Consider the following 26,728-nt stretch of genomic DNA (forward strand, 5'->3'; position numbering starts at 1 on the left):
ACGTCAAGTTCCAGAGGACATGGGCTCCCTGGTTTGAATTCTGTAGCAATAGCTCCTTTCAACACCTATGGGGTACAGACTAAGAAGATGGTTACTAGGACAGAGAACTAGTTCTTACCCTTTCAATTTGGAGCTGAAAGTTGCGGGGCCAGACAGCTGGGTCCTTTTCTCTCCTTCCTTTCTACCCCCTTTCTGTCCTTTCTACCCCCTCCTCCTTATTGTTAGTGCAAATAGCGTAAACATACGCTTGTATGCCCATTCCTATTTCTGGTACAGTACGACTGATATGTTGTGTTTCTTTTTGTTATATTGAAAAGTACATCTGAACCTCATTATAGTGTATTTTTACATTTACTCAAGTTACTTGATGTAATGTGGCGCCTATGCGCAATGTCTTCTGCATTTTTTCCTTTCTGTAAAAATTCAATAAAATGTTACTTTGCAAGAAGAAGTTCCTAATAGAGTCCGGTATTCACTTACTTTCAAAATGCTTCCAGTAATTATTTTGATTTGCCAACTATTGGATTATTTAGCAAAATAGAATAAAGTGGCATACATAAAATGGTCTAATCTGTTGAATAATCTTTGGAATTAAAACTGGCCCATGGAGTTTGGACCTAAATGTTGGTCTGGATAACTATTAATTCAAAAGGCGACAAAACTGAGTGGATATTGGACACAATGAGACTTATACACCGCATTCCAAATTATTATGCAAATGTTATTTTTCGCTGATTTTTCTAAATAGTCGATGCAAATGACAGTCAGTATAATCTTCAAGCCATCAACCGTTGGAGTATAATGCGAATTTTATTGAACAAATCTCCTAATGATAACAGATTTTTTTTTTAGAAGTAAAAAACTCAAAATGCACTGTTTCAAATTATTATGCACAACAGAGATCAAAACATTTTAAAGGTTGTAAAGAGAACTACAATGGTAATTTGTTGAATTTTCCGCATCAGGAGGTCATATTTACAGAAATCAAAATCTCTTTCAATCAAAAAAAACTTAACAGGCCAAGTTACATGTTAACATAGGAACCCTTCTTTGATATCACCTTCACAATTCTTGCATCCATTGAATTTGTTAGTATTTGTACAGTTTCTGCTTGAATATCTTTGCAGGATGTCAGAATAACCTCCCAGAGCTTCTGTTTTGATGTGAACTGCCTCCCACCCTCATAGATATTTTGCTTGAGGATGCTCCAAAGGTTCTCAATAGCGTTGAGGTCAGGGGAACATGGGGGCTACACCATGAGTTTCTCTCCTTTTATGCCCATAGCAGCCAATGACACAGAGGTATTCGTTGCAGCATGAGATGGTGCATTGTCATGCATGAAGATAATTTTGCTACAGAAGACACGGTTCTTCTTTTTGTACCACGGAAGAAAGTGGTCAGTCATAAACACTACGTACTTTGCAGAGGTCATTTTTACACCGTCAGGGACCCTAAAGGGGCCTACCAGCACTCTCCCCATGATTCCAGCCCAAAACATGACTCCGCCACCTCCTTGCTGACGTCACAGCCTTGTTGGGACATGGTGGCCATTCACCAACCATCCACTACTCCATCCATCTGGACCATCCAGGGTTGCACGGCACTCATCAGTAAACAACACGGTTTGAAAATTAGTCTTCATGTATTTCTGAGCCCACTGCAACCGTTTCTGCTTGTGAGCATTGTTTAGGGGTGGCAGAATAATAGCTTTATGCACACTTGCAAACCTCTGGAGAATCCTTCACCTTGAGGTTTGTGGTACTCCAGAGGCACCAGCGGCTTCAAATACCTGTTTGCTGCTTTGCAATGGCATTTTAGCAGCTGCTCTCCTAATCCTATTAATTTGTCTTGCAGAAACCTTCCTCATTATGCCTTTATCTGAACGAACCCGTCTGTGCTCTGATCACGCTTAAGTTTTTTTGAAATATCCAATGTTTTCATACCTTGTCCAAGGTATTGCACTATTTCATGCTTTTTGGCAGCAGAGAGATCCTTTTTCTTTCCCATATTGCTTGAAACCTGTGACCTGCTTAATAATGTGGAACGTCCTTCTTAAGTAGTTTTCCTTTGATTGGGCACACCTGACAAACTAATTATCACAGGTGTCTGAGATTGATTACAATGACCCAAAGAGCCCTAAGACACAATACCATCCATGAGTTTAATTGAAAAACTAATAATTAAATGTTTATGACACTTAAATCCAATGTGCATAATAATTTGGAACACGGTGTAGTATTGCTGTGCTTGAAACTCATCTTCTTTCCTTTTTAGGGTATATTCACACGTGTGGAACGGTATCGGTAGTGTGCTGTACGTTTTATCATGAATTACCACGGTATATATCATTGGATTTTATTGCCATTATTGTTTCTGGACTTGTGTACATGGTTTATGGTTCTCTCTAGTCATAATTTTCCTTTTCGTTGATTATATTTAAATTAAGATTTACACATTAGAAAACATTAGAAATGTCATATCACATTATGTTTACAATGCATTTAAACATATAGTCTATTTCTGGAGTATTAATAAAGGTATATGTATGAAGGTCAGCTGGATTATTTGTCTGACAATCATGCCTAATGCACGCGACCGTATGAAAAGTTGACATTGTACAGACCCACAAACTGCACTTTCCCCTTCCCTACACTGCCATTTTTCAGATTTTCATTTTCGCTTCCTCCCCACCTTATAAAAGCCATGACTTTATTTGTCCGTCGATTTAGCCCTATGAGAGCACCATATTGTATCACATAATGTAGTGGGAATCTGGAAAAACTTTCTTTGTGGGGTGGAATGGGAAAAAAAACCATGATTCCTCCATTGTTTTTTGTGTTTTGTTTTTACTGGTTCACCTCCAGTAAAAACATGTTAAATTTACTCTGTGGGTCAATACGATTAAGGCGATACCAAATTTATATAGTTTCTTTATGTTTTACTACTTTTACAAGGAAAAAACGAATCGTTAAAAGTAAATTTGCCGCCGTATTCTGAGAGCCAAAACTTTTTTTTTATCTGTGAAAAAACAGGAATTCTGACAGTTAAAAAAAATGTATTACGGCGTTTACCGAGCAGCTTAAATAATGATACAATGTAATAGCTCAGACTTTTAAGGACGTGGCGATACCAGTTATTATATAGATCTAAAAAAATTATATTGCTTCTGGGGGAAAATTTGAAAAAGTTGTTTTGTTTTTACTTCTAATATTTTTTTTTTTACATATAAAAAAACCTTTATTTAATTCTCTTTAACTTTTTTTCCTAGTCCCCTCTATTGAACTTGAACCAGCGATCGTTTGATCACTTGCATGATATACTGCAATTCTAATGTATTACAGTATATCGTGATTCTAACATACTTCAATTAAGCCATGCCTCCAACAGGGCTTATTAGGTGAACAAAGATGGCTGCAGGACAACTGTCCCGTACTGTAATCATGTTTTCAGTACGGGACAGTAGTTCCACGGAGAGGCAGGGACTCCTAGCATCGTACATAACTATGATGCTAGGAGCCCGGCTCCCTGCACTGTGTTCGGTCCGGGACTTGCGGCCGAAATACGTTCCGTTCATTACGGATGTAACATGGTCGTGTGAACCCAGCCTGAGTGTGCACAGAAAAATCTCCATTAGGTTATGACTCCATAGGGCTGTGTGCATGAGACCTAATGTATTAAATACAACATATGTGTGGTTTTATACCCCATTTACAAGGCCCACCAGTATTTCATGTGCTTATCTTACATTACACTGTTTTATGATCGAATGAAGTCAGAGGGCGGAACACAGGATTTGGTTCCCAGTCAGAATATATGAGAAATCCAGTGAAAACGCTGTCTGTTCCACTACTGGAATAAAGACCTGGATAGTCTCCCAGCTGTACCCATACCTCATCACCAGGTTGTAAGTGAAATGCTGCTCCCCCACACAACCCTCCTGGCTTTGCTGCATCCCCTGGCTGGAAAAAAGAGGCCTGGGAGTGTCCATTCTTCATCAGCTGCACATGAAGATTTCCACGGTATACTGTGCCATGGAGAGAAAAATAGTAGAGTCCTGGGACGGCACATTTAAAGCGACCAGTTTCTGGGTTGTAATGCCCTTGTTCATTGGTAAGAACTATTCCAAATGGAACTGGTTGTCCAGGGATAGGAGGGCTGCGTGATTGAGAAAGCTTGGCACTGAAAGCAGAACGAGGAGAAACTGCACATTCTCCTTGTTCCCCCCGCTCTCCTTGTGCACCAGTGGGCCCAGTTTCACCTGGCTGGCCCCTTGCTCCGGATATTCCTGTGAGGACAACAATTTACACATATTAGTACTCATCTCTTTTTGATTAACTAGAACATTGATAAAATTATTAGCAGTGATATGTATATACAGTTAGGTCCAGAGTTATTTGGACAGTGACAAGTTTTGGCGTTTTAGCTGTTTACCAAAACATATTGAATATACAGTTATGTAATAAATATGGGCGTAAAGTGCAGACTCTCAGCTTTAATTTGAGGGTATTCACATCCTAATTTGAGGAGGGGTTTAGGAATTACAGCTCTTTAATATGATAACTGCCTCTTTTTCAAGGGACCAAAGGTAATTGGACAATTATCTCCAAAGCTTTTTAATGGGCTACATGGGCTATTCCCTTGTTAATCCATCATCAATTAAGCAGGTAAAAGGTCTGGAGTTGATTCCAGGGGTGGCATTTGCATTTGGAAGCTGTTGCTGTGAACCCACAACTTGAGGTCAAAGGAGCTCTCAATGTAAGTGAAACAGACCTTCGTTAGGCTGAAAAAAAAAAGTAGAAATCCATCAGAGAGAGAGCACAAATTTTAGAAGTGGCCAAATCAACAGTTTGGTACACTCTTGAAAATAAAAAGAGCGCACTGGTGATCTCGTGAACTCCAAAAGGCCTGGACGTCCACAGAAGACAACAGTGGTGGATGATCACAGAATCCTTTCCATGGTGAACAAAAATCCTTTCACAACATCTACCCAAGTGAAGAACACTCTCCTGGATGTAGGTTTATCAGTATCTAAGTTTACCATAAAGAGAAGACTTCATGAGAGCAAATACAGAGGGTTCACCACAAGGTGCAAACCATTAATCAGCCTCAAAATAGAAAGGCCAGATTAGACTTTGCCAAACAACATCTAAAGAAGCCGCCCAGTTCTGGAACAGCATTCTTTAGACAGATGAAACTAAGATCAACCTGTACCAGAATGATGGGAGGAAGAACGTACGGAGAAGGCTTGGAACGGCTCGTAATCCAAAGCACACCACATCCTCTGTAAAACATGGTGGGGGCAGTGTGATGGCATGGGCATGCATGGCTGCCAAAGGCACTGGGTCACTAGTGTTTATTGATGATGTGACTGAAGACAGAAGCAGCCGGATGAATTCTGAAGTGTTCAGGGATATACTTTCTGCTCAAATTCAACTAAATGCAGCAAGGTTGATTGGACATCGCTTCACAGTACAGATGGGCAATGACCCAAAACATACTGCGAAAGCAAGCCAGGAGTTTATAAGGCAAAGAAGTGGAATATTCTGCAATGGCCAAGTCAATCACCAGATCTCAACCCGATTGAGCTGCATTTCACTTGTTTAAGGCCTTATTCACACGAGCGCTGCGCATCTCAGATGTGAAAAACTGCAGATTTTCACGTCCGAGGTGCATCCGTGCTCAGCGCTGCGGGACGCAATGTCACGCATCCACCATAGTTGAGAGTCTATGGAGGGATGCGTGAAAAGATAGGACATGTCCTATTTTCGCACGGACCCTTCACACGGTCCGTTGAAACAAAGGCTATGTGAACGGCTAAATTGAATTACATAGGTCTGTGGGACGGTCGCTGTTTCAACGGCCGTCCCATGGACGTTTAACACGTTTGTGTGAATCAGGCCTAAGACAAAACTCAAGGCAGAAAGCCCCACAAACAAGCAACAACTGAAGACCGCTGCAGTAGAGGCCGGGCAAAGCATCACAAAGGAGGAAACCCAGCGTTTGGTGATGTCCATGGGTTCCAGACTTCAGGCAGTCAATTCGTGCAAATGATTCTCTACAAATTATTTACAATTTTTATTTATGGTAATGTTAATTTGTCCAATTACTTTTGAGCCCCTGAAATGAGGAGGCTGTGTAGAAAAATGGTTGCAATTCCTAAACGTTTCACAGAATATTTTTGTTCAACCCCTTGAATTAAACCTGAAAGTCTACACTTCAATGGCATCAATGTGCTGGCAGCAGAGCCCAAATCATGAAGATTGTGTCACAGTCCAAATAATTCTGGACCTAACTGTATATACTGTAAATCAGTCAGCTGAGGAGTTTAGAAACATGATTACATATCCCTTTTATGGGGGGGAATTCTGAGCAGCTTCAAAATAAGCTATTCTGGTAGAAGGTCCTAGGCCATGAGGTTATTTACTGTTTGTTGGTGCTGGGTCTCACTTCCATGCAAAGTGGTGTCTTAACTTCTTTGACCCAGAAATCGTTTTTTTCTTATTAGAAATTGAAATAGTTTTTTTCTTATTTTATATATATATATATATATATATATATATATATATATATATATATATATATATATATATATATATATATATATATATATACAGTCCAATTGTAGATGAACACAGCACTCCAACAAACCTATAAATTAGGCCATGTGCACGTATACCAGAGGATGAATCAATTCCCCAACTTGAATACACAAAAACCATAGAGCAAAGTAACGGCACCAGGACTTCAGTGTACATGAAACAGGGTGGATTTATTCACCTCAATTGAGCGATGTTTTGGTTCGTCACAGAACCTTTCTCAAGCTATCCGAAGCGTCGGTGAGGTGAATAAATCCACCCTGTTTCTTCTAGTCCTGGTGCCGTTACTTTGCTCTATGTTTTTTGTATATATATATATATATATATATATATATATATATATATATATATATATATATATATATATGCCATATTTTTTGGACTATACGGACTCACCCAGGTTTTAGACAACAGAAAATAGGAAAAAAATTATTTGTTAAAAAATTATTTATTCTGTTTCACCACATTCTGAGAGCCATAACTTTTTTATATTTTTTTCCATCGATTGAGCTTATTTTTTGCGGGACGAGCTATCGTTTTATTGGCATCATTTTTTGGTACATACTTAATTTTTTAAGCGCTAAGGTGACCAAAAAACTATTTTGATGTTTTCAATATTTAAACTCACCGTGCGAGTTAAATAATGGTATATTGTAATAGATCAGACTTTTACGGACGCAGTGATACCAAATTATTAAATTTTTTACATTGTGCTTGGGGAAAAATGGGAAAAAGGTTTTTTTTTTTTTTTTTTAACTTTTAATATTTTTTTTCTTACATTCCTGAAAATGTATCTAACATTTTTATTTTTTTACACATTTTATTAGTTCCCCTAGGGGACTTGAACCAGCGGCCACTTGGTTGCATGTGGAGTTACTAAAACAGCGTAACTCACTGAGCGACGGTGTTTCCCTAACTCCCATAGTAGTGAATGGCAGTTACGAAAGCAGTGCAGCATGTGAGCTACGCGGTTTCCATAACTACTATTCAGTTCTATGGTAGTTACGGAACTGAGTTCTATGGTAGCTCTGTGAGTTACGTTGTTTCAGTAACTCCACATGTAATCAAGTGGCCGGGAGAGCACAGAAAGCTAGAACGGGGTTTAGTGGGCCCCGTTCTAGAAATAAGTGCGGGTCCCAGAGGTGGGACCCACATCTATCTAACATTTATGACATATCCTGTGGATTACCATATCCTGTGGTGATCCACTTTCTGCATGGAATTCAGTGGCATGTAACTACCCTACACCTGTTCTTCCTCAAGCTACATCTAAATTTTCAGAGAAATTACACATAAGGCCACAATTGTATGGACTATGGAGCACTGTTTGTTCACAATAAATTTTGTACCTCTAAATGCCTTTAGAAAATACAAAACGTGTAAATAACATCGTGACAATGTTACAAAATTATATTTTGTAACAACCAATTATTTCCCGTTTACAGAATCATATGTTAAAATTGTTTATTCTGTATCACAAAATGGTATTTTGTGCTACGAAATAGTATTTTGTGCCACAGAATTACACCTTGGTTACAAAATAGTTTTTTTCACATCTTATAAGTACAACAACGTATTCTGTGTCACAAAATAATACTTTCTGCTATGTCTGTTGTACTGAAATTTCACTCTTTCCCTGCTAAGGACGTAGCCAATAAGTCTCTCATACATCCTTGCTTCAAATGGACCTATCTCAGGCTAATTCGCAGCTAGAGCCACAGTATTTTGTCTTATTTTAAAGCCTAAGAATCTAGCCCAAGGTAGAGCAGACTAAAGTGGGACCTGCATATACTTGCAACTCACACTTCAACCTGTGTGAAGGGGCAGAGGGGGCAAGTCGGGGACATGCTGAGAGTGTGCGGGGAGAGGAGGAGGATCTGTGATCCTCCTCCTGTCTCTTTTAACTATAGATTAAACCAAGGGGAGGTGTAAGATGAACTTTTTGAGAGTACAAGCTCTTGTTGATCCAGAAGATTGTGGTGTATATGAACTTTGCACACCTTGATCTATTATTTTTAAATTGTTTATGTGTTTAAGTTTTTGCTTGGATGTGAGTTTTTGTTAAAAATGTAAGATATGCTTTTTTTACATTTCTATTTGTCACAAAGTTAAAGGGCTTTTCCCACATGGGACATTTATGACATATCCACAGGATATGTCATAAATGTCAGATAGATGCGGGTCCCACCTCTGGGACCCATACCTATATCTAGAACGAGGCCCCCGGTGTGACGGCTGATTTCCGACCATGAAGGTGAAAACAGCGTAGCTCGCTGAGCTACGCTGTTTTCGTAAGCCCCATAGAACTGAATGGTAGTAACGGAAACAGCGTAGCTCGCATGCTACGCTGCTTCCGTAACTGCTATTCACTACTTTGGGAGTTACGGAAAAAGTGTAGCTCAGTGAGCTACGCTGTTTTCGTAACTCCCGACCATAAAGTCAGGAAGTGGCCGGGAGTCAGTGATAGCAGACAAAGCTAGAACGGGGATTAGGGGGCCCTGTTCTAGAGATAGGTGCGGGTCCCAGAGGTGGGATCCGCATCTATCTGACATTTATGACATAACATGTGGATATCCAAAGAAGTAGTAGGACAACAGCACACGTCTTCAAATCATCAAAGTGGTTTTATTGTCAAGACATCCACAAACGACAAGCAACGTTTCGACCCATAGTGAGTGAAGGGTCTTTGTCAAGTGGCTTGACCCTTCACTCACTATGGGTCGAAACGTTGCTTGTCGTTTGTGGATGTCTTGACAATAAAACCACTTTGATGATTTGAAGACGTGTGCTGTTGTCCTACTACTTCTTTGGATATACATCGTGCTGGAGTGGGTTTGCCTGGCTTGACAGCGTGCACCGCATCATACTCGGGACTAGTGCTGCTTCAAAAATCTCCTTTTTTTATAACATGTGGATATGTCATAAATGTCTCTCGTGGGAAAACCCCTTTAAATAAAGATGGACATTGCTGTAAACAGAATGTTAAGACAACTGCAATTTTCAGGTTGCCTTCTTTCAGGAACCATGTAGTGTGTGTGTGGGTAAACTCACTTTTCAATGTGTGTTATCCCTGTATTTTATGGGTTATTACTTTTTTTTTTAAATAGCAAGGCTATGGACATCTTTGTAGGATTCTTTTTAACTAAAAATAAGATGTGATCGTTCTTATGGTGGCTCACTCAGCCTGACTTTTGTCTTGGAAAGTGATTCAAGTGGCAAAAACTAGCAGGACTTAAATGGGGAAAGAATCAGACTGCCCTGCCTACATCATAAGACCATGTTCACATGCCACATTTTCAAGCGTATTTCGGAGTGTAAATTGCTTATATTACGCTCCTAAATACACTTAATAGGCCTGCTAAAAGCGTCCCATTGATTTCAATGGGAAATACGTTGTAGTTAATAAAGGCATATTTTTACGCTGATGAATTAAACGCCTTTTAAAAATACGCTTCCTAATAAAAAAGAAGTAACTTTTTGAAGCCTCATGTTTTTCAGCCTGAACATATCCCGTGTAAATTTAACCTAACATTGATGCTAAATTGCTGTGTAGTCCAGGCCTTAAAACTTCAAGCTGAGGGTGTATTCTTTAGGCTCTGTTCAGAAGCTCCCGGTGCATACGCTTAATGTATCTATAGGATCCCATGCACCAGTGTATGCTAAAAGGGTGTTCTTTTTGCCATAAGCTGGGCCGGTATGCATCGGCATACCTTTTTATTATCATAACTTACTGTAGCCAAGACTAGGCTTGTTCACACAGGCACAGGAGCATAGCAGTGGTTAACATTAAAAAACCAATGAGCGTGCATCCTGTCTGTGAACTATTAGTGCAAACATTGTATTAGCAATCTTCTTGGCTCTTATTAATGACACCCAGTCGCTTTTGTAAGGGTAAGAACAAATAGGCATGGATTGGCATTTAAAGGGTTATACCCAACTCACACATTTATGACATATCCTCACCTAATCCCTGTCCTGCCTGGTGAGGGTTTTGCTGGCCCCACCCAGACGGGGAATGAATGGAGAGGTGGGATTGTATGTGCATTTATGTCTATGGCCGTTACAGAGAGAGCAGAGCCCTCTTGCTCAGCTGTTTTGATAACTCCTATAGAAGGCACATATACAACCACCTCGTGATCGGGGCCCTGCATCTATCAGACATTTTTGGCAGATCCTGTTGAATTGGGAAGAACCCTTTATTGTATTAGCCAACCTAATCTTTGCATAATTGACACACATTATGAACATTTATGTTTACTACAGTTGCTGTCATGGTTGCTGCTGTAAAATCAATTCATTACATGGAAGGATTATTTATTAAGTTATTAACTCCTTCATGCTCACAATATAGCATCATACCCTAGTGCAGAGTTTTTACCCTATTTTGAATTTTTTATTAGCTCATAAATAAAAGTTATATTTAAGAGGTAGTTGCGTCCCTTTCTCATTACCTCTTACTCCATCATATCCCAAATTGCGTCCGCGGAACCTCAGAGTTCCATGGTGAGTTCTCTTGAGTTCTACGGTCTAATTTCTGATAATGGCGGCTCGTTTACACACTGCATGCGCAAGCGCCATTCAGCGATTTGCACAGTGCTTTAGAAAGGGTTGGGGAGCAGGAAAGAGTAGTCTTCAAGTCTTCATTGCCGCTGGCTGGCTGGGTTATCCACGTCATACAACAGCAGCCTGTGTCTTCTTCTCCTCCTAGTCGTGCAGGTTAGTGCAGCCATATGTTGGGGCCTGAAGTGAGGGATCTGAATTCATTTTGGGGGTCTGAGGTATGATAGAAGTTTTTGTAGTCTGTAACCTGGGGTTTAAATTAATTTTGAGGGTCTGAAGTTTTAGGGTCTTAAGTCTGGGATCATGTGAACTAGTCAAGTTTTAGGTGTGAGGAAATTTGGGGTATATGGCCTTAATAAAGAAGCCATCCATTATTTTTGGCTTTGAGTTGATGTGTTGTACATACTGATGACATATTATTTGACTACGGTGGCCCGCCGACTTGATGTCACTATGGACAATACAATCACCGAATTGGAGTACTGTGGAGATAAAATTACTCATTGTGCTTTAAAGAGAGTTGACAAACACCCCCCCCCCCCCCCCCCCCATTGACAGCGAATAGCAGTGTTGGAAAGCTTTCCTTACCTGGGTCTCCAGGGTCTCCTTTGGATCCACTTATCCCTGACACTCCATCCCTACCATCTCGACCATCCCTTCCTGATGTTCCTGCATTGCCATGTGTCCCAGGAACCCCAGGAATTCCAGGGGCTCCACAGCAAGAAGATGGTATCTCATTATCTTCTACTTGTAAAGAGTTTGATATGTAGAAAAACATAACTACAACAGAAATGATCATTGTTCTGTCAAAAAAAAATATTAGAAGTTAATTAGAAAAGCAAGTTATTTATTTTATCAAATTAAAAGATAGATACTAAATAAATATATATAATAGATAAAGATAAGCTAGATGGCTATTTATCCTATTTGGTCACATACTTTTTTTTCTGGTATGGATAAAGTCTTGTTCTCACTAGTGATTCTCTACACTTTCATTGCTTTTACAGAATAATGCCATCAATCAGCTTCTGTTTCATCAGGTTTTGGTGGACAGAATAGTTCTCTACCTATAGATCTGACATCCTGATTTTTATACCATTAGAGGAGTTGTCTTATCACAGACAGACCCTTTAATATGGGACCCACTGCGGTGATCATATTGGGTATGGTGTGTTGGTCCTGATGGAAAAGCCGCTTTAATGTTAGGAGGGTCTAGAACTAACCCTGCTTATGTAAACTGTTCTGTTCTGATGCCAGATTTCTCCCTCCAGTGGGTGCCCACCTGCAAAGGCTTTCTCTCAATTGGCATGCAGTTACATCAGACACATGGGTCCTATCTACAATGAGAAGAGGGCACTCACTGGAGTTAGAATAATTTCCCCCCCCCAAAAAAATGTCACAATTTTCCAGACAATCCAGTCATGCTGCAGCTGCTATCGACAGGAGTTTATCAACAAAGGTGCGCTTGAGGAGTTCCTTATTATCAGAGACGTTGTGATGTCTATTCCAGGATCTTTGATGTCTCCAAACAAGTTCAAGGATGGAGATTGGTGATAGACCTTACTTTCCTGAACAGGTTCATGAAAAAGACCAAATTCAAAATGGAGTCAGTAAGGTCAATGATTTCCCTGTTGCAGGCTCAAGATTGGATGGCGACCATCGACCTGAAAGATGCTTACCTACATGTTCCTGTCATCCGTTGCCACTGCAAATTTCTAGGGTTGCAGTCCACCTAGGGTCTTCAGTCAATCATCTGCAGTTCACTTGCCTTCCATTTTGTCCATCATCTTCACTGAAAATGTTCGCAAAAATTGTAGTGGTAATTGTGGCCTTCCTTAAATTGAAGGTGTGTATCTGGTTCCATATCTGGACGACTAGTTCTGAATTTCCTCGAGGGAATTGCAACTAGATCATCTGGATTTTACCCTCAAAACCCTGACTAATCTTGGGTTTCTAGTGAACCACAAAAAAAAATCACATTTTACCTCCACTCAGTGCTGCTCTTTCCTGGGGTTTGTGATAGACGCTGCCTATATGCATTTTGCTATCTCTCCTTAGAGAATCCACAACACAATAAGCAGATTATACTGGTTGAATACAGCTGGCAAGATTCAGATCAGAGCAGCAATGAGTGTGTTAGGCCTTCTCACCTCCACTTTGAATGTGGTACCGTGGGCCAGATCCCACTTCAGGAGCCTACACATGGAAATCTTGTCCCACTGGAACAAGTCATGAGGAAGCCTAGACAGTTGGATTCACTTGTCTGAAGTAACCAAGAGAGATCTCCAGTGGTGGTTGACTCAAGATGGCCCGAGTAGAGAGAGATTGCTCAATCCTCTACCTCACCTAGTCCAGACTACGGATGTCTTAAAGTGGGGGTGGGGTGCTTAATCTGGGCCATATGTAGGTTTAAAGTGTATGGCTTCTGGAAGGATTACAGATGTCCTCCAACATCAAGGAGCTTCATGCCATCTTCTTAGCCGTGCGCCATTTCTCTGCCATTCTTTATCACCACAGAGTAGTTGTTCAGTCAGACAACCTAGCTTCTGTATTTGATCTGAACAAGCAGGGAGGGACAAAGGGGTTTGGCCTTGATCTAGGAGTGCAAAAAGGTTATGAACTGGGCAAAGTTAAATGTGGCCAAATTATCAGATGTACACACTGAATCTTCAAGCGGACTTGATCAGCCAGAACTTCTTCAAACCAGGGAAATGGAGTCTCTGCGATCATGTGTTCCATCAGATTACCTCCAGATTTTGTCTCCCGGAGATAGATTTGATGACGTCAGCCCAGAATTCCAAGGCTCAGAGATTCTGCTCTCTCTCCAGGAAGGGTGACCAGGAGGCTCTGGGTGACCTCTTCATCTTGTGGAAACCGGTGTACTGTATGTGTTTCCCACTGTCCCCTTGATTCTGAGAGTCCTGAAGAAAATATTAAAGGATTGTGCTACAGAAATCATGATTATTCCATTCTGGCTCGAAGAGGTTGGTTTCCTCTCATCTTAGATCTCTCCAATGGTTGATTTTGGAAGCTCCCAGTGTCCGAAAATCTTTTGCATCAGAGGAGTCTGTATCACCCAGAACCGGAGAAGTTACATTTGATGTCATGGAACTTGACAGAAGTAACCTAGCAGGTAAAGGGCTTCCAGGTAAGATGGTAGATATCTTAGTATGTGCCAGAAGACCTTCCACTTCCAAAAAATATTCTAGGGTCTAGAAGACATTTGCTAGTTGGCACTTTTCAAATAATAAGTTTCCATCAGCCTTACCCTCTGTGCTTCAGTTCCTCCAAGACGGCTATGACAAGGGCTTAAAGCTAAATACATTGAAAGTCCATCTTTCTGCAATTAATTATTTTACGGAGGGTTTGTTTTCTAATGAACAGTTAGTTCACAGATTTTTCAGAGCAATCAAACTCCTCAGGCCTCCTGTCGAGTCTTCAGTTTCCTGGTGGAATCTGAACACTATCCTCTGCTGCCTATCTGCAGATTTTGAACCTATCCAGGAAATAAGCCTCAGATACCTTACCTGGAAAACGTTGTTCCTGGAGGCCATTTCCTCAGCTAAGAGAGTTGATGAACTTCAACCCCTCTCTTCCAGGGATCCTGCTTAATCTTGAGAACTGTGCCGGGGTTCTTACTTTAAATTTCCTTCATCCAATAATATTAACCAAGAAATATATCTTCCTACCATGCCTCCAGATCCTTTTGTTCATCATGCCCATCCTCTGGCTATAAGAAGGTCTGTTCTATCTTATCTTCACAGGTGCCGTTCTTTCAGAAAGTTAGAGGTGCTCGTCCTACAATTTCTAGACCCTCGCAAAGGGGAGAAAGCTTCTAAGTAATTTCTTAGTCACTGGATCAGGGAGGTAATTTATCTTTCTTTTAGTTGAGCTAACCTACCGGTTCCTACGGACTTGAGAGCACATTCCCCCAGGGCCTTATCAATCTCTTGGGCTAAAAGATTCTACGTAGGTTTAGACCAGATATGCCAGGCTGATAGTTTGTTGTCGTCGGATACATTCGTGAAAAACTACAGGCTGGATACTTTGGCTGATTCGGAGGTGTGCTTTGGCAGAAGGTACTCATGGTTGCTCATATGTAAACCCACCCATATATTTTTGTATTGCTTTATTTTCCCATTGTCTGCTGCATGAAGGACGATAGGGAAAGCTTAAATTTACTCACTGAAGTTTTCTCTTTCCATGAGTCCAAAAGCAGCACAGCTTCTCGCCCTTATATTTGTTTGTTGCTGAATTATTAAACATCTTATTTCTGTGTCAAGGTGTGCTTTATAACATTGGCCTAGGAGTTAATGAGGTTTAATTAAGACTAATTGTGTCTTCTTTTCTTCTGTCCTAGCTGGGAAGAAGCAGGTCAGTAACCCATTGTGTGCTGCGTTTGGAATCAGGGAAAGAAAACATTTTGGTGAGTAAATTTAAGCTATATGGAGAATAATATGTGAGAAATACAATCTTCCAGATTCCTTCAGCTAGGATAGCTCTGTTTGAATGAGTTCTGAAGGTTCCTCGCAGCACTGGAGCCGCAGCTTCAAATCCACCTGGGCAGCATCTGCATCATGGAATATGTATGTTATACCCCAGTGCACTGGTTTCCGACTACACACTAATAACATGCATATGTGAATTGGCTTTCTATGAAATTTGGTATAGAGTGTGCACTTGATATAAGGAAATTAGAATATGAGAATTAAGGCCCTTTAACTTTGGCCGATTATCGGGCAAACGAGCGTTCACAGAACTCTCGTTCCCGATAATTGCCCTGTGTAAATAGGGCAACAATCAGCCTATGAACGAGCAAACTTACTGAGAATATTATCGTTGTCGGTAGTACATCTTCCTGTTGTTAACCGAGGAGATGTGCTACCAACATGATAATAATGTATGGGTACGAGCGATCAGAGTAATGGTCGCTCGTCCCCATACTAACTCCTTGTGAAAGGAGCAAACGAGCACCGATCGTGAGCTGTCTCGTTGATCGGCGCTCATTTACACGGCCCAAGTTCTATAACTGACTCCGTGAATAGGAGTACCAAGCACAGCCACACACATCGAAATGCTGCAATGTCTAGAAAAACATTGAAAGAAAGCACCACTGCCTCTTCTTTCTGATGACTGATGCCAGTTTTTGTGTGATGAGTTGTAGTTTTTATTGCCACCACTTTGTGTTTCTTTTACATGTTCTATTGGTCTATAAATACAGCGATAGCAAATTTATATAGGGTTGTTTTGCAGAATAAAAGCAAGTTTAATGGAAAACACCTTAATTTTGTGTCGCTGCAAAATTATAATTTATTTTACCTTCGAGCTTCAGTCTTTATAGGTACAATTTTGGGGATCATATAATTTATTGATTCACTTTTATAAATTTTTTTGGGGGAGGGATGAGAAAAAAACAGAAAATCAGGCTTTGGTTTTTTTTCTATGCCATGTGCCGTGTGGTATAAATAATGTTAACTTTATTCTGTGGGTCGTTACAATTGTGACATTACCACATACATACATACATACATACATACATACATATATATATATATATATATATATATATATATATATATATATATATCGATTTTGTTATAGTTTATTATTTTAGAAAATACATTTTTTTATGAAAAGAGGGGTTAATTTTTGAGGGTGGAATTTTTTATTATTAGACTTTATTGAATTTTATCCTAATTTTTGTTTTTTGTTCAAGTAAGGGACCTTTCATAATACTTTGGAATACTTCCATTGACAGACAATAATGCTTTGCAAAACTAACACTAACAGGCAATCCATTAGGCTTTGCCTCTGGCATGTGCCCTACAGGCAGTTGCCATTAGCACCCTTCATTGCGTTGCATCGCGCCGATGGGCTGATAGCGAGAGTCTCCCTCCCTCTGTCAAGCTCTTTAGATGCCATTACAGTGGGAGTCAGGCTTTCAATTGCCGCTGGCCTTTAGCTTTTGATCGCACATACACAGAATTTGTCTGTAGGTGTACTAAGGGATTGTCTCTTTATGTAGCATTAAAGGGAGCATTACATGGCGGTCATTCTAATAAATGCAATTCATTTATAGGCTGGTTGCACCTCTCTCTACTCTCTATGATGTCCTTATGCCCTAATAGGAAACATGTTGCATGCATTTTATTTGACCAATTCCCCTGGCTCATAAAATGTGATTAACACTACTTTTGCAAACATAATTACACATAGTAGTTTATCCTTTCTTTCCTTTTTTACTATAAAATGGGTTCAAATTATTTTAATCATATCCCTTACGTCTATATATTCCCTCTAATAGTGGAGTGTGCTGGTACCTGCGGCAGCGGAAAAGTTGGGGAGGCTCTATTTTGTATGATTGTGGGATCTGTGTATATATACAGTGCATTCGGAAAGTCTTCAGACCCTTTCACTTTTTTCATATTTTGTTATGTTGAGGCCTTGTGCTAAAATAAAAAAAATAAAAAACGTTTTTACCCATGATTCTGCACTCAATACCCCATAATGACAAAGTGAAAACAGATTTTTTTTTTGCAAATTTATTACAAATGAAAATCTCAAATTTTACATGGACATAAGTATTTAGACCCTTTGCTATGACACTTGAAATTTAGCTATGAGACCCTCCCATTTCTCTAGATCATCTTTGAAATGTTTCTACAATTTGATTGGAGTCCACATGTGGTAAATTCCTTTGATTGGACATGATTTGTAAAGACACACCCCTGTCTATGCATATCAGAGCAGAAACCAAGCCATGAGGTGGAAAGAACTACCTGTAGAGCTTAGAGACAGGATAGTGTGGAGGCACAGATCTGGAGAAGAATACAAAAACATTTCTGCTGCACTGAAAGTCCCTGAGAGCACAGTGTCCTCCATAATTCTTAAAAGGAATAAGTTTGGAACAACCAGGATTCTTCCAAGAGCTGGCTGCCCCACCAAACTAAGTAATCGGGGAAGAAGGGCCATGGTAAGAGAGGTGTCCAAGACCCCAATGGTCACTCTGGCTGAGCTCCAAAGATCCTGTGTCCATATGGGAGAGACTTCCAGAATGTCACCTATCACTGCAGCACTCCACCAATCTGGGCTTTATGTCAGAGTGTCCAGAAAGAAGCCTCTCCTCCATAAAAGACACATAAAAGCCCACCTGGGTTTGCCAAAAAGCACCTAAAGGACTCTCAGACTATGAGAAACAAGATTCTGTGGTCTGATGAAATCAAGATTCAACTTTTTGGCCTCAACTCTAAGGCTGGATTCACACGACCATGTTACGTCCGTAATGGACGGAACGTATTTCGGCCGGAAGTACGGGACAGTTGTCCTGCAGCGAGGCAGGGACTCCTAGCGTCATACATAACTATGATGCTAGGAGCCCGGCTCCCTGCAGTGTGTTCGGTCCAGGACTTCCGGCCGAAATACGTTCCATCCATTATGGACGTAACATGGTCGTGTGAATCCAGCCTTAGCGTCATGTCTCGAGGAAACCAGGCACTGCTCATCACCTGCCCAATATCATCCCTACAGTGAAGCATGGTGGTGGCAGCATCATGCTGTGGGGGTGTTTTTCCGTGGATGGGACAGGGAGACTGGTCAGGGTTAAGGGAAAGATGAAGCCAGAGCCCCGACTTGAACCCACTCGAACATCTCTGGAGAGATCTGAAAATGTCTGTCCACCGACAGTCCCCATTCAACCTGACAGAGATTGGGAAGATCTGTAGAAAAGAATGGCAGAAAGTCCCCAAATCCAGGTTTTCAAAGTTCGTGACATCCTACCCAAAAAGACTGGAGGCTGTTATCGCTGCCAAAGGTGATTCAACAAAGTACTGAGTAAAGGGTCTGAATACTTATGTCATTGCAATATTTTAGTTTTTCCTATTTAACCCCATCAGGACAGAGCCTGTATTGGCTTTCAGGACGAAGCCGATTTTTTTCAAATCTGACGTGTTAGTTTATGTGGTACTAACTTTTGAATGCTTTTACCTATCCAAGTGATTGTGAGACTGTTTTCTCGTGACATATTGTACTTTATGGTAGTGAAAAAATTTGGTTGATAAATTCAATATTTATTTGTAAAAAAACACCAAGATTTAGAGAAAATTTGCAAAAATTAGCATTTTTCTAAATTTAAATGTATCTGCTTGTAAAACATAGTAATACCACACCAAATAGTTGCTAGTTTACATTTCCCATATGTCTACTTTATGTTTGCATTGTTTTTTTGAACATTCTTTTATGTTTCTAGGACGTTACAAGGCTGAGAACTTTAGCAGCAATTTCTCATATTTTCAAGAAAATGTCAAAAGGCTAATTTTTTAGGGACCAGTTCAGTTCTGAAGTGGCTTTGAGGGCCTTATATATTAGAAAGTCCCCATAATCACCCCATTTTAAAAACTGCACCAATCAAAGTATTCAAAACAGCATTCAGAAAGTGTTTTAACCCTTTAGGCGTTTCACAGGAATTACAGCAAAGTAGAGGTGAAATTTACAAATGTAATTTTTTTCTGCCAAAATTAATTTGTTATAAAAAAAAGAAGGTTTTACCAGAGAAACATAACTCAATATTTATTGCCCATATTCTGCAGTTTTCAGAAATATCCCACATGTGGCCCTAGTGCGGTAATGGACTGAAACACAGGCCTCAGAATCAAAGGAGCACCTAGTGGATTTTGGGGTCTCCTTTTTTTTAATATATAATTTAGGCACAATGTCAGGATTGAAGAGGTCTTGTGGTGCCATAACAGTAAAGACCCCCCAAAAGTGACCCCATTTTGGAAACTACACCCCTCAAGGAATTTATCTAGGGGTATAGTTAGCATTTTGAACTCACAGTTTTTTTGCTAAATTTATTTGAATTAGTATGTGAAGATGAAAATCTACAGGTTTTTTTTTCTAGGGGTAAAGTTAGCATTTTGACCCCACAGTTGTTTTGCTGAATTCATTGGAATTAGTCTGTAAAGGTGAAAATCTACTTTTTTTCTGAAAAAACGTAGACATTTTAAATTTTTACAAGGAATAAAGGAGAAAAAGCACCCCAACATTTGTAAAACAATTTCTCCCAATTACGGAAATATGCCATATGTGGTCATAAACTGCTGTTTGGACCCACAGCAGGGCTTAGAAGGGAAGGAGCGCTATTTGGCTTTTGGAGTTAAAATTTAGATGAAATGATTTTCCGGTGTCATGTCGCATTTGCAAAGTCCCTGAGAGGTCAAAACAGTGGAAACCCCCCAAAAGTGACCCCATTTGGGAAACTACACCACTTAAAGAATCTATCTATAGGGAGGATTTAGACCCAACAGGTCTTTGGCAGAATAATTCCACTAAAATGTTGCATTTTTTCAATTTCACAAAGGATAAAGGAGGAAAAAGCACCCCAACATTTGTAAAGCAATTTCTCCCGAGTACGGCTATACCCCACATGTGATCATAAATGTTTTTTTCATTAGAAATTAATTCACCCTTTCCGGACTGATCAATTTTTTGCTTTTTCTTTTTCGTCGCTTTCCAAGAGCCATAGCTTTTTGATTTTTACGTCAATAGAGTGGTATGAGGGCTTATTTTTTGCGGAACGAGCTGTCGTTTTTATTGGTACCATTTTTTCGTACATACAACTTTTTGAGCACTTTTTTTACATTTTGTGGTAGAGCCAAGATGACCAAAAAACCGCGATTTTGCAGTTTTAAATTCTTTATTTTTCACGCAGTTCACCGTGCGAGTTAAATAATGGTATATTGTAATAGTTTGGACTTTTATAGACACAGTGATACCAATTTTGTGTATTTTTAGAGGAAAAAATGGGAAAAGGTATTTTTTTGGGACTTTAAATATTTATTTAATTATTTTCCCTAATAATAACTATTTACTTTTGTTTTTACACATTTTATTAGTCCCCCTAGGGGACTTGAACCAGTAATCAGTAGATAGCTGGTACAATACACTGCAATACTTATGTATTGCAGTATATTGTCATTTATACAGGCTTCTGTAACAGCGCGATCGCTGTTCCTGTCCGTTAGTCCCGGTTGTCAACTGTAATACACAGCTGACACCCGCAGCGTATGGCGCGGGCTCAGCACGTGAGCCCGCTCCATACATCACACCCCACACCACGACATGCTATTAAGTTGTGGTGCGCGAAGGAGTTAGGGCAAAGCCACACGTGGCGGAATTGCTCTTGAATTCCGCTGCGGGCTCTCCGCAGCGTTAATCCGCAGCGGACCCGTTTGCCCATTGCCTTTCACTTCTTTTTAGAAGGCTTCGTTTAGACGAGGCTGAAAATTCCGCTGCGGAGCATAGGCTGCGGTGCGGAATTTGGTGTCCGCAGCATACAATGGATGTTGCGGACTCATTGCGGAAGTTCTCCATTGACTTCAATGGAGATTCTAAATTCCGCAATGAAGTCCGCAGATGTCATGCACATGTTATGTGTGCTGCGGATGCGCCTTGCTTTTTGGACATGACATTTCTTCATTCTGGCTGGACCTATGTATTTCTAGGTCTACAGCCAGACTGAGGAAGTCAGTGGGGCTCCCGTAATTACGGGAGCGTTGCTAGGAGACGTCAGTAAATAGTCACTGTCCAGGGGGCTGAAAGAGTTAAGCGATCGGCAGTAACTGTTTCTGCACCCTGGACAGTGACAACCGATCCCAATATACAGCAACCTGTAAAAAAAATAGAAGTACATACTTACCGAGAACTCCCTGCTTCTGTCTCCAGTCCGGCTTCCCAGGATGATGTTTCAGTCTAAGTGACGGCTGCAGCCAATCACAGGCTGCAACGGTCACATGGACTGCCGCGTCATCCAGGGAGGTCGGGCTGGATGCCGAAAGAGGGACGCGTCAACAAGACAACGGCCGGTAAGTATGAAATTCGTTTACTTTCACTAGGGAAAGTGCTGTCCCTTCTCTCTATCCTGCACTGATAGAGAGAAGGGAAGCACTTTTACCGCAGTCCGCAGCAGCTAGTCCGCATCAATTTACTGCACATTTTGGGCAGATCCGCCGCAGAATCTGCAACGCAGATTCTGTGCGGCATTGATGCGGACAGTTGCGGAGGAAAACCGCCACGTTTGGGCATGCCTTTAATGTGCAGCGGATGGTGCAGAGTGAAAATTCAAATTTTTCCACTAATATGCCATTTTAGTGCACTATATGTTATGCCCAGTTTGTGCCACTGAAGACAAATACCTGAAAAAATATTAACCGGGTTCTCCCGTGTATGGCGATGCCATGTCTGTGGACGTAAACTGCTGTTTGGGGACGCTGTAGAGCTCAGAAGGGAGGGAGCGCCATTTGGAGCGCAGATTTAGCTTGGTAGTTGTTCTGTTTGGCGTTTTGCTGGTATTTCAGTTTATAATGTGGAGGCATATGTAATCTGTGCGGAGAACATCAGAATATATGTAATCTGTGCGGAGAACATTAATATAATAAGAGGGTATAATAATGGGGTAAATAAATAATAATCTGCAGATATGTGGCCGGTGTCACACTGATAAATGGTGCCGAATGTTAACCGTTTATTCTTTTTTTTTTTACGGCGTTCATCCTGGGCTACAAATGACAATTTTACTTTATTCTGCGGGTCGATAGGATTACGGGAAAACCATATGTTTATCATTTTTTTTATGTTTTGCAGCGTTTGCGCAATAAAATCACTTATTTATAGAAAAATATATTTTTGTGTCACCATATACTGAGAGCCATAACTTTTTTATCTTTCAGTCAAAAAAGCTGTGTAAGGGCTTGCTTTTTTGCGGGACGGATTGTAGTTTTTATTGGCACTATTTTGGCGTACATGTGACTTTTTGATCACTTTTATTGTATATTTTGGGAGGGGTGATGACCAAAAAATAGTGATTCTAGCATTGTTTTTTTACTTATTCTTTTTGTAGCGCCGCACGGCGGTTAACTGTTAAAGCGCAGACGTAACTGCACGCCCAGGTGCGCAAAGTTAATGCTCACCTGGACGTGCATTTATGCCAAGGTGTGGGAAGGAGTTAATAAATTAGAATGTTAGTAAGCTTTGCTGTCTCCACTTTGTCATTATGGGGTATTGAGGGCAGAATGATGGGGAAAAACTTTAAATTTTTTTTACTTCAGCACAAGGCCTTAACATAACAAAATGTGAAAAAGTAAAGGGCCTGAAGACTTTCCGAATGCATTGTATATGTGATTAAGCGTTCATGTTGTGGGTTATTAGAAGAGCATCTGTCACGAGATGGTGACAGATGTTGCTTAGTAAACTATATGGACACACAGAGGGAATCCTTACTAATATATGAAAACATACTGCATATTCATATGGCTGATAATGATATTATTCAAGTTAAATTGATCATATTATTAACCCCTTAAGGACATAGCCATTTTTTGCCTTGAGGACGCAGGGAATTTTTTTGTTTTAAGTCAATGTGTTTCGACAGCCATAACTTTTTTTAAAATGTACATACAAATATGAGGGCTTGTTTTTTTGCTGCACAAGTTGTTATATTGAATTTTTTTGTGGGGTAATGAGCAATTCCGTTAATGTCCTTTGCAGTGGGTTTTTTTTCACGCCGTTTACCAAGCGTTATAAATAATCTGTTTATTCTGCTGGTCATTAGGGGGAATACTAAATACGTAGTTTTTTTTGTTTGATCACTTTTATTCAATAAATGCTATTTTTATTGAAAAATTTGTTTATTCTTTATTTTATTTGTCTTTTTTTTAACAACTTTATTAAGTTTTTTTTGTCCCACTAAGGGAATTTTACTTATGATTTTTATCTTTAACAAATAACGCATTGGAATACATCTGTATTCCAATGTATTATTGACTTCAATGAAAAACTGACAGGCACCTGGCTTAATAGCCTTTTTTGGGCCCCAGGCTGCCATTTTTAACCTCTTTTTTTATTGCTTAGATGTCACAGTCAGTATTGACCAGGTATATAAAAAGATTAAAAAAACTTGTGAAATCAATGTAATATTCCTACTCTATAAATCCCTTGTTGAACCACATCTTGAAATGGGAATCAGTTTTGGGCCACACATTTTAAAAAGGTTATAATAGAGCTGGAGAGGATTGAAAAACGGGCGACTAGATTATAATCTTAAAATGACGGCTAGAAAAATGGGGCTAGTTCAAGCTTGGAAAGCTTGGAAAAAAACCGCCTTACATGTGTGGTCAATAGAAAGAACTACCACATGATTTATTCTTTCCAAGAACTGCACGAAGGACCAGGGACCTTTATTATGTGTGGAAGAAAGATGTTTCAGACATAAATATTGGAAAGGGTTCTTTACAGTTAGAGTAGTTAAACTATGGAATGCCCTACCCCAAGAGATAGTAATGGCAAATACACTGACAGCATTAAAAGAAAGGGCTAGATCCTTATCTAATGACGAATGGCATAGAGGGTTATAATTAATTTAGCATTGAATTCTGTATGATTGATCTGAGAGTAACTATGACATCAGACTGTTCGCTATTGGTCTTTACTTAATTGTGGTCATTTGTATACCAAACACACGTTTGGTATCTTCCTTCTGTAGCCACCTTTTTTGCATGTCCGTATCCACATCACATGGGCTCGTGTTATTTTGATGCCAACTGTTTTGATACTTACTGTACTAATATTATTATTGTGAAGAGTATTAGTATTAAGTGTTGTGGGTAACCAGGTAGATCCTACATATATGAAGTCATTACCATTCTACAATTACTAGAGGATTATGCTCTGTAAATGTTTATTGGATTTTCATCAGACAATACTAAATAAATAATGAAAACACAATTGACTAACAATGAGCAGAACTTACATATGCCATATTTCTGATTAATGTATATTATAATAACATATAATAAGGAAAGGAAACAAAGCAGAAAATTGATCAGTCACAGTGAGCAAATCAGTCAATTAGTGAAGGAAAGATAAGAAATCTCACGCCTTGGCAACATATCAAACCTAACTCTGCATTAAACAGTGCCCGTTTTCTGCCCATAGCTGTATATATGTCTATGTTGTATTTTTTAGTTGCCCTCTAGAAATTGCTAGTTGTCATCAGAATCTGTCTGCTGCCCTGTAACACTAATACATATATTTATATAGAATTACCTGTTATTCAGTGCATGAGCCTTAACACAATTGTTTTGGAAAACTCAATTGACTGTACACTTTTATCTTCTCACATAACGTCTTTCACACTCTATACTCACTCGGCTCTTTGTCTTGATCCTTTGGTGTCTGATCCAGTCCTAAGCTAGTTCTTTCTCTCTCCCAGCAGTGACGCTTTCACCCCTTCCCCCCTTCCTTTAGTGAGTCAAACTATTCTATCAGGGAGCCAAAAACCACAAGGGAAAAATATCCAGTACAGTGGGAAGAAAGGGAATGAGAGAAAGGAAACGAGGTTGAGTTCACGACGGGGTTAATGGTAGGTGAAAATTAGGAAAGACAAAAATTACAAATGCACAAAAACACTTTGTAAAAATACCTCACAAGTGAATAAAAGAACAGCAAGTGAGTATATAACAATAGTAGCATGTTACAGATAAAACGGTATATAACTTGGCTTAAGAGGGGCAGTGAGTAATAGTAAAAGAATTACTGGGTAAAATCAAACATGTCCTTACACTTACTGCAAAAACCGGCTACGGATCAGTAAGTGAATCAGTAGCTAAAGAATTTGCTTTAAAAAAAACTTCAGCTTAATAACATATCCCACGGAAAACAATAAAAAGTTGTGTCAATTCTGAATAGAGGCATATGAATAGAGGAATCTACATGTAATGATCGTGAATCAGTACAAGATAAGTAATGTAAATTATTTGCAAAATGACTTAAAGAGGCTCTGTCACCAGATTATAAGTGCCCTATCTCCTACATAATCTGATGGGTGCTGTAATGTAGATAACAATAGTGTTTTTTATTTTTAAAAACGATAATTTTTGAGCAAGTTATGAGCAATTTTAGATTTATGCGAATTAGTTTCTTAATGCCCAACTGGGCATTTTTAACTTTTGACCAAGTGGGCGTTGTGAAGAGAAGTGTATGACACTGACCAATCAGCGTCATGCACTTCTCTCCATTCATGTCCATTTGTACTCAGCACAGCGTGATCTCGCGAGATCACGCTGTGCTGTCACATACACCCACATTGACTTTGTCTTGAGAGTGAATAGACATTGCCTCCAGCAAGGACACGATGTCTATTCACACTCCCGACACTTCGGTAAAGATTCTGTGGAACTTATTCACGCAGCACAGCATGATCTCACGAGATCACGCTGTGCTGAGTACAAATGGACATGAATGGAGTGAAGTGTATGATACTGATTGGTCAGCGTCATACACTTCTCTTTACAATGCCCACTTGGTCAAAAGTTAAAAAACTCCCAGTTGGGCATTAAGAAACTTATTATCATAAATCTAAAATAGTTCATAACTTGCTCAAAAATGATCGTTTTTCAAAATAAAAAACACTGTTGTTATCTACATTACAGCGCAGATCAGATTATGTATTAGATAGGGCACTTATAATGTGGTGACAGAGCCTCTTTAATTTTTAAGTAGATACAAATTGTAACATTTTG

The 26,728-nt window shown here is 39.7% G+C and overlaps 1 protein-coding gene across 1 annotated transcript; it reads right to left on the bottom strand.

Moving 5' to 3' along the window:
- Positions 1–2,041: 2,041 nt before the first annotated feature.
- On the bottom strand, positions 2,042–25,952 carry C1QTNF5 (C1q and TNF related 5). Its single transcript, XM_075838909.1, has 3 exons — positions 25,355–25,952; positions 11,745–11,959; positions 2,042–4,285 (listed from the first exon to the last, which is right to left on the bottom strand). Exons 2-3 carry the CDS (start codon positions 11,953–11,955, stop codon positions 3,747–3,749), a joined length of 750 nt encoding a protein of 249 aa, XP_075695024.1. The 5' UTR covers positions 11,956–11,959; positions 25,355–25,952; the 3' UTR covers positions 2,042–3,746.
- Positions 25,953–26,728: the final 776 nt, after the last annotated feature.

Source organism: Rhinoderma darwinii, chromosome 10 (genome assembly GCF_050947455.1).
Source record: "Rhinoderma darwinii isolate aRhiDar2 chromosome 10, aRhiDar2.hap1, whole genome shotgun sequence".
Taxonomy (NCBI): domain Eukaryota; kingdom Metazoa; phylum Chordata; class Amphibia; order Anura; family Rhinodermatidae; genus Rhinoderma; species Rhinoderma darwinii.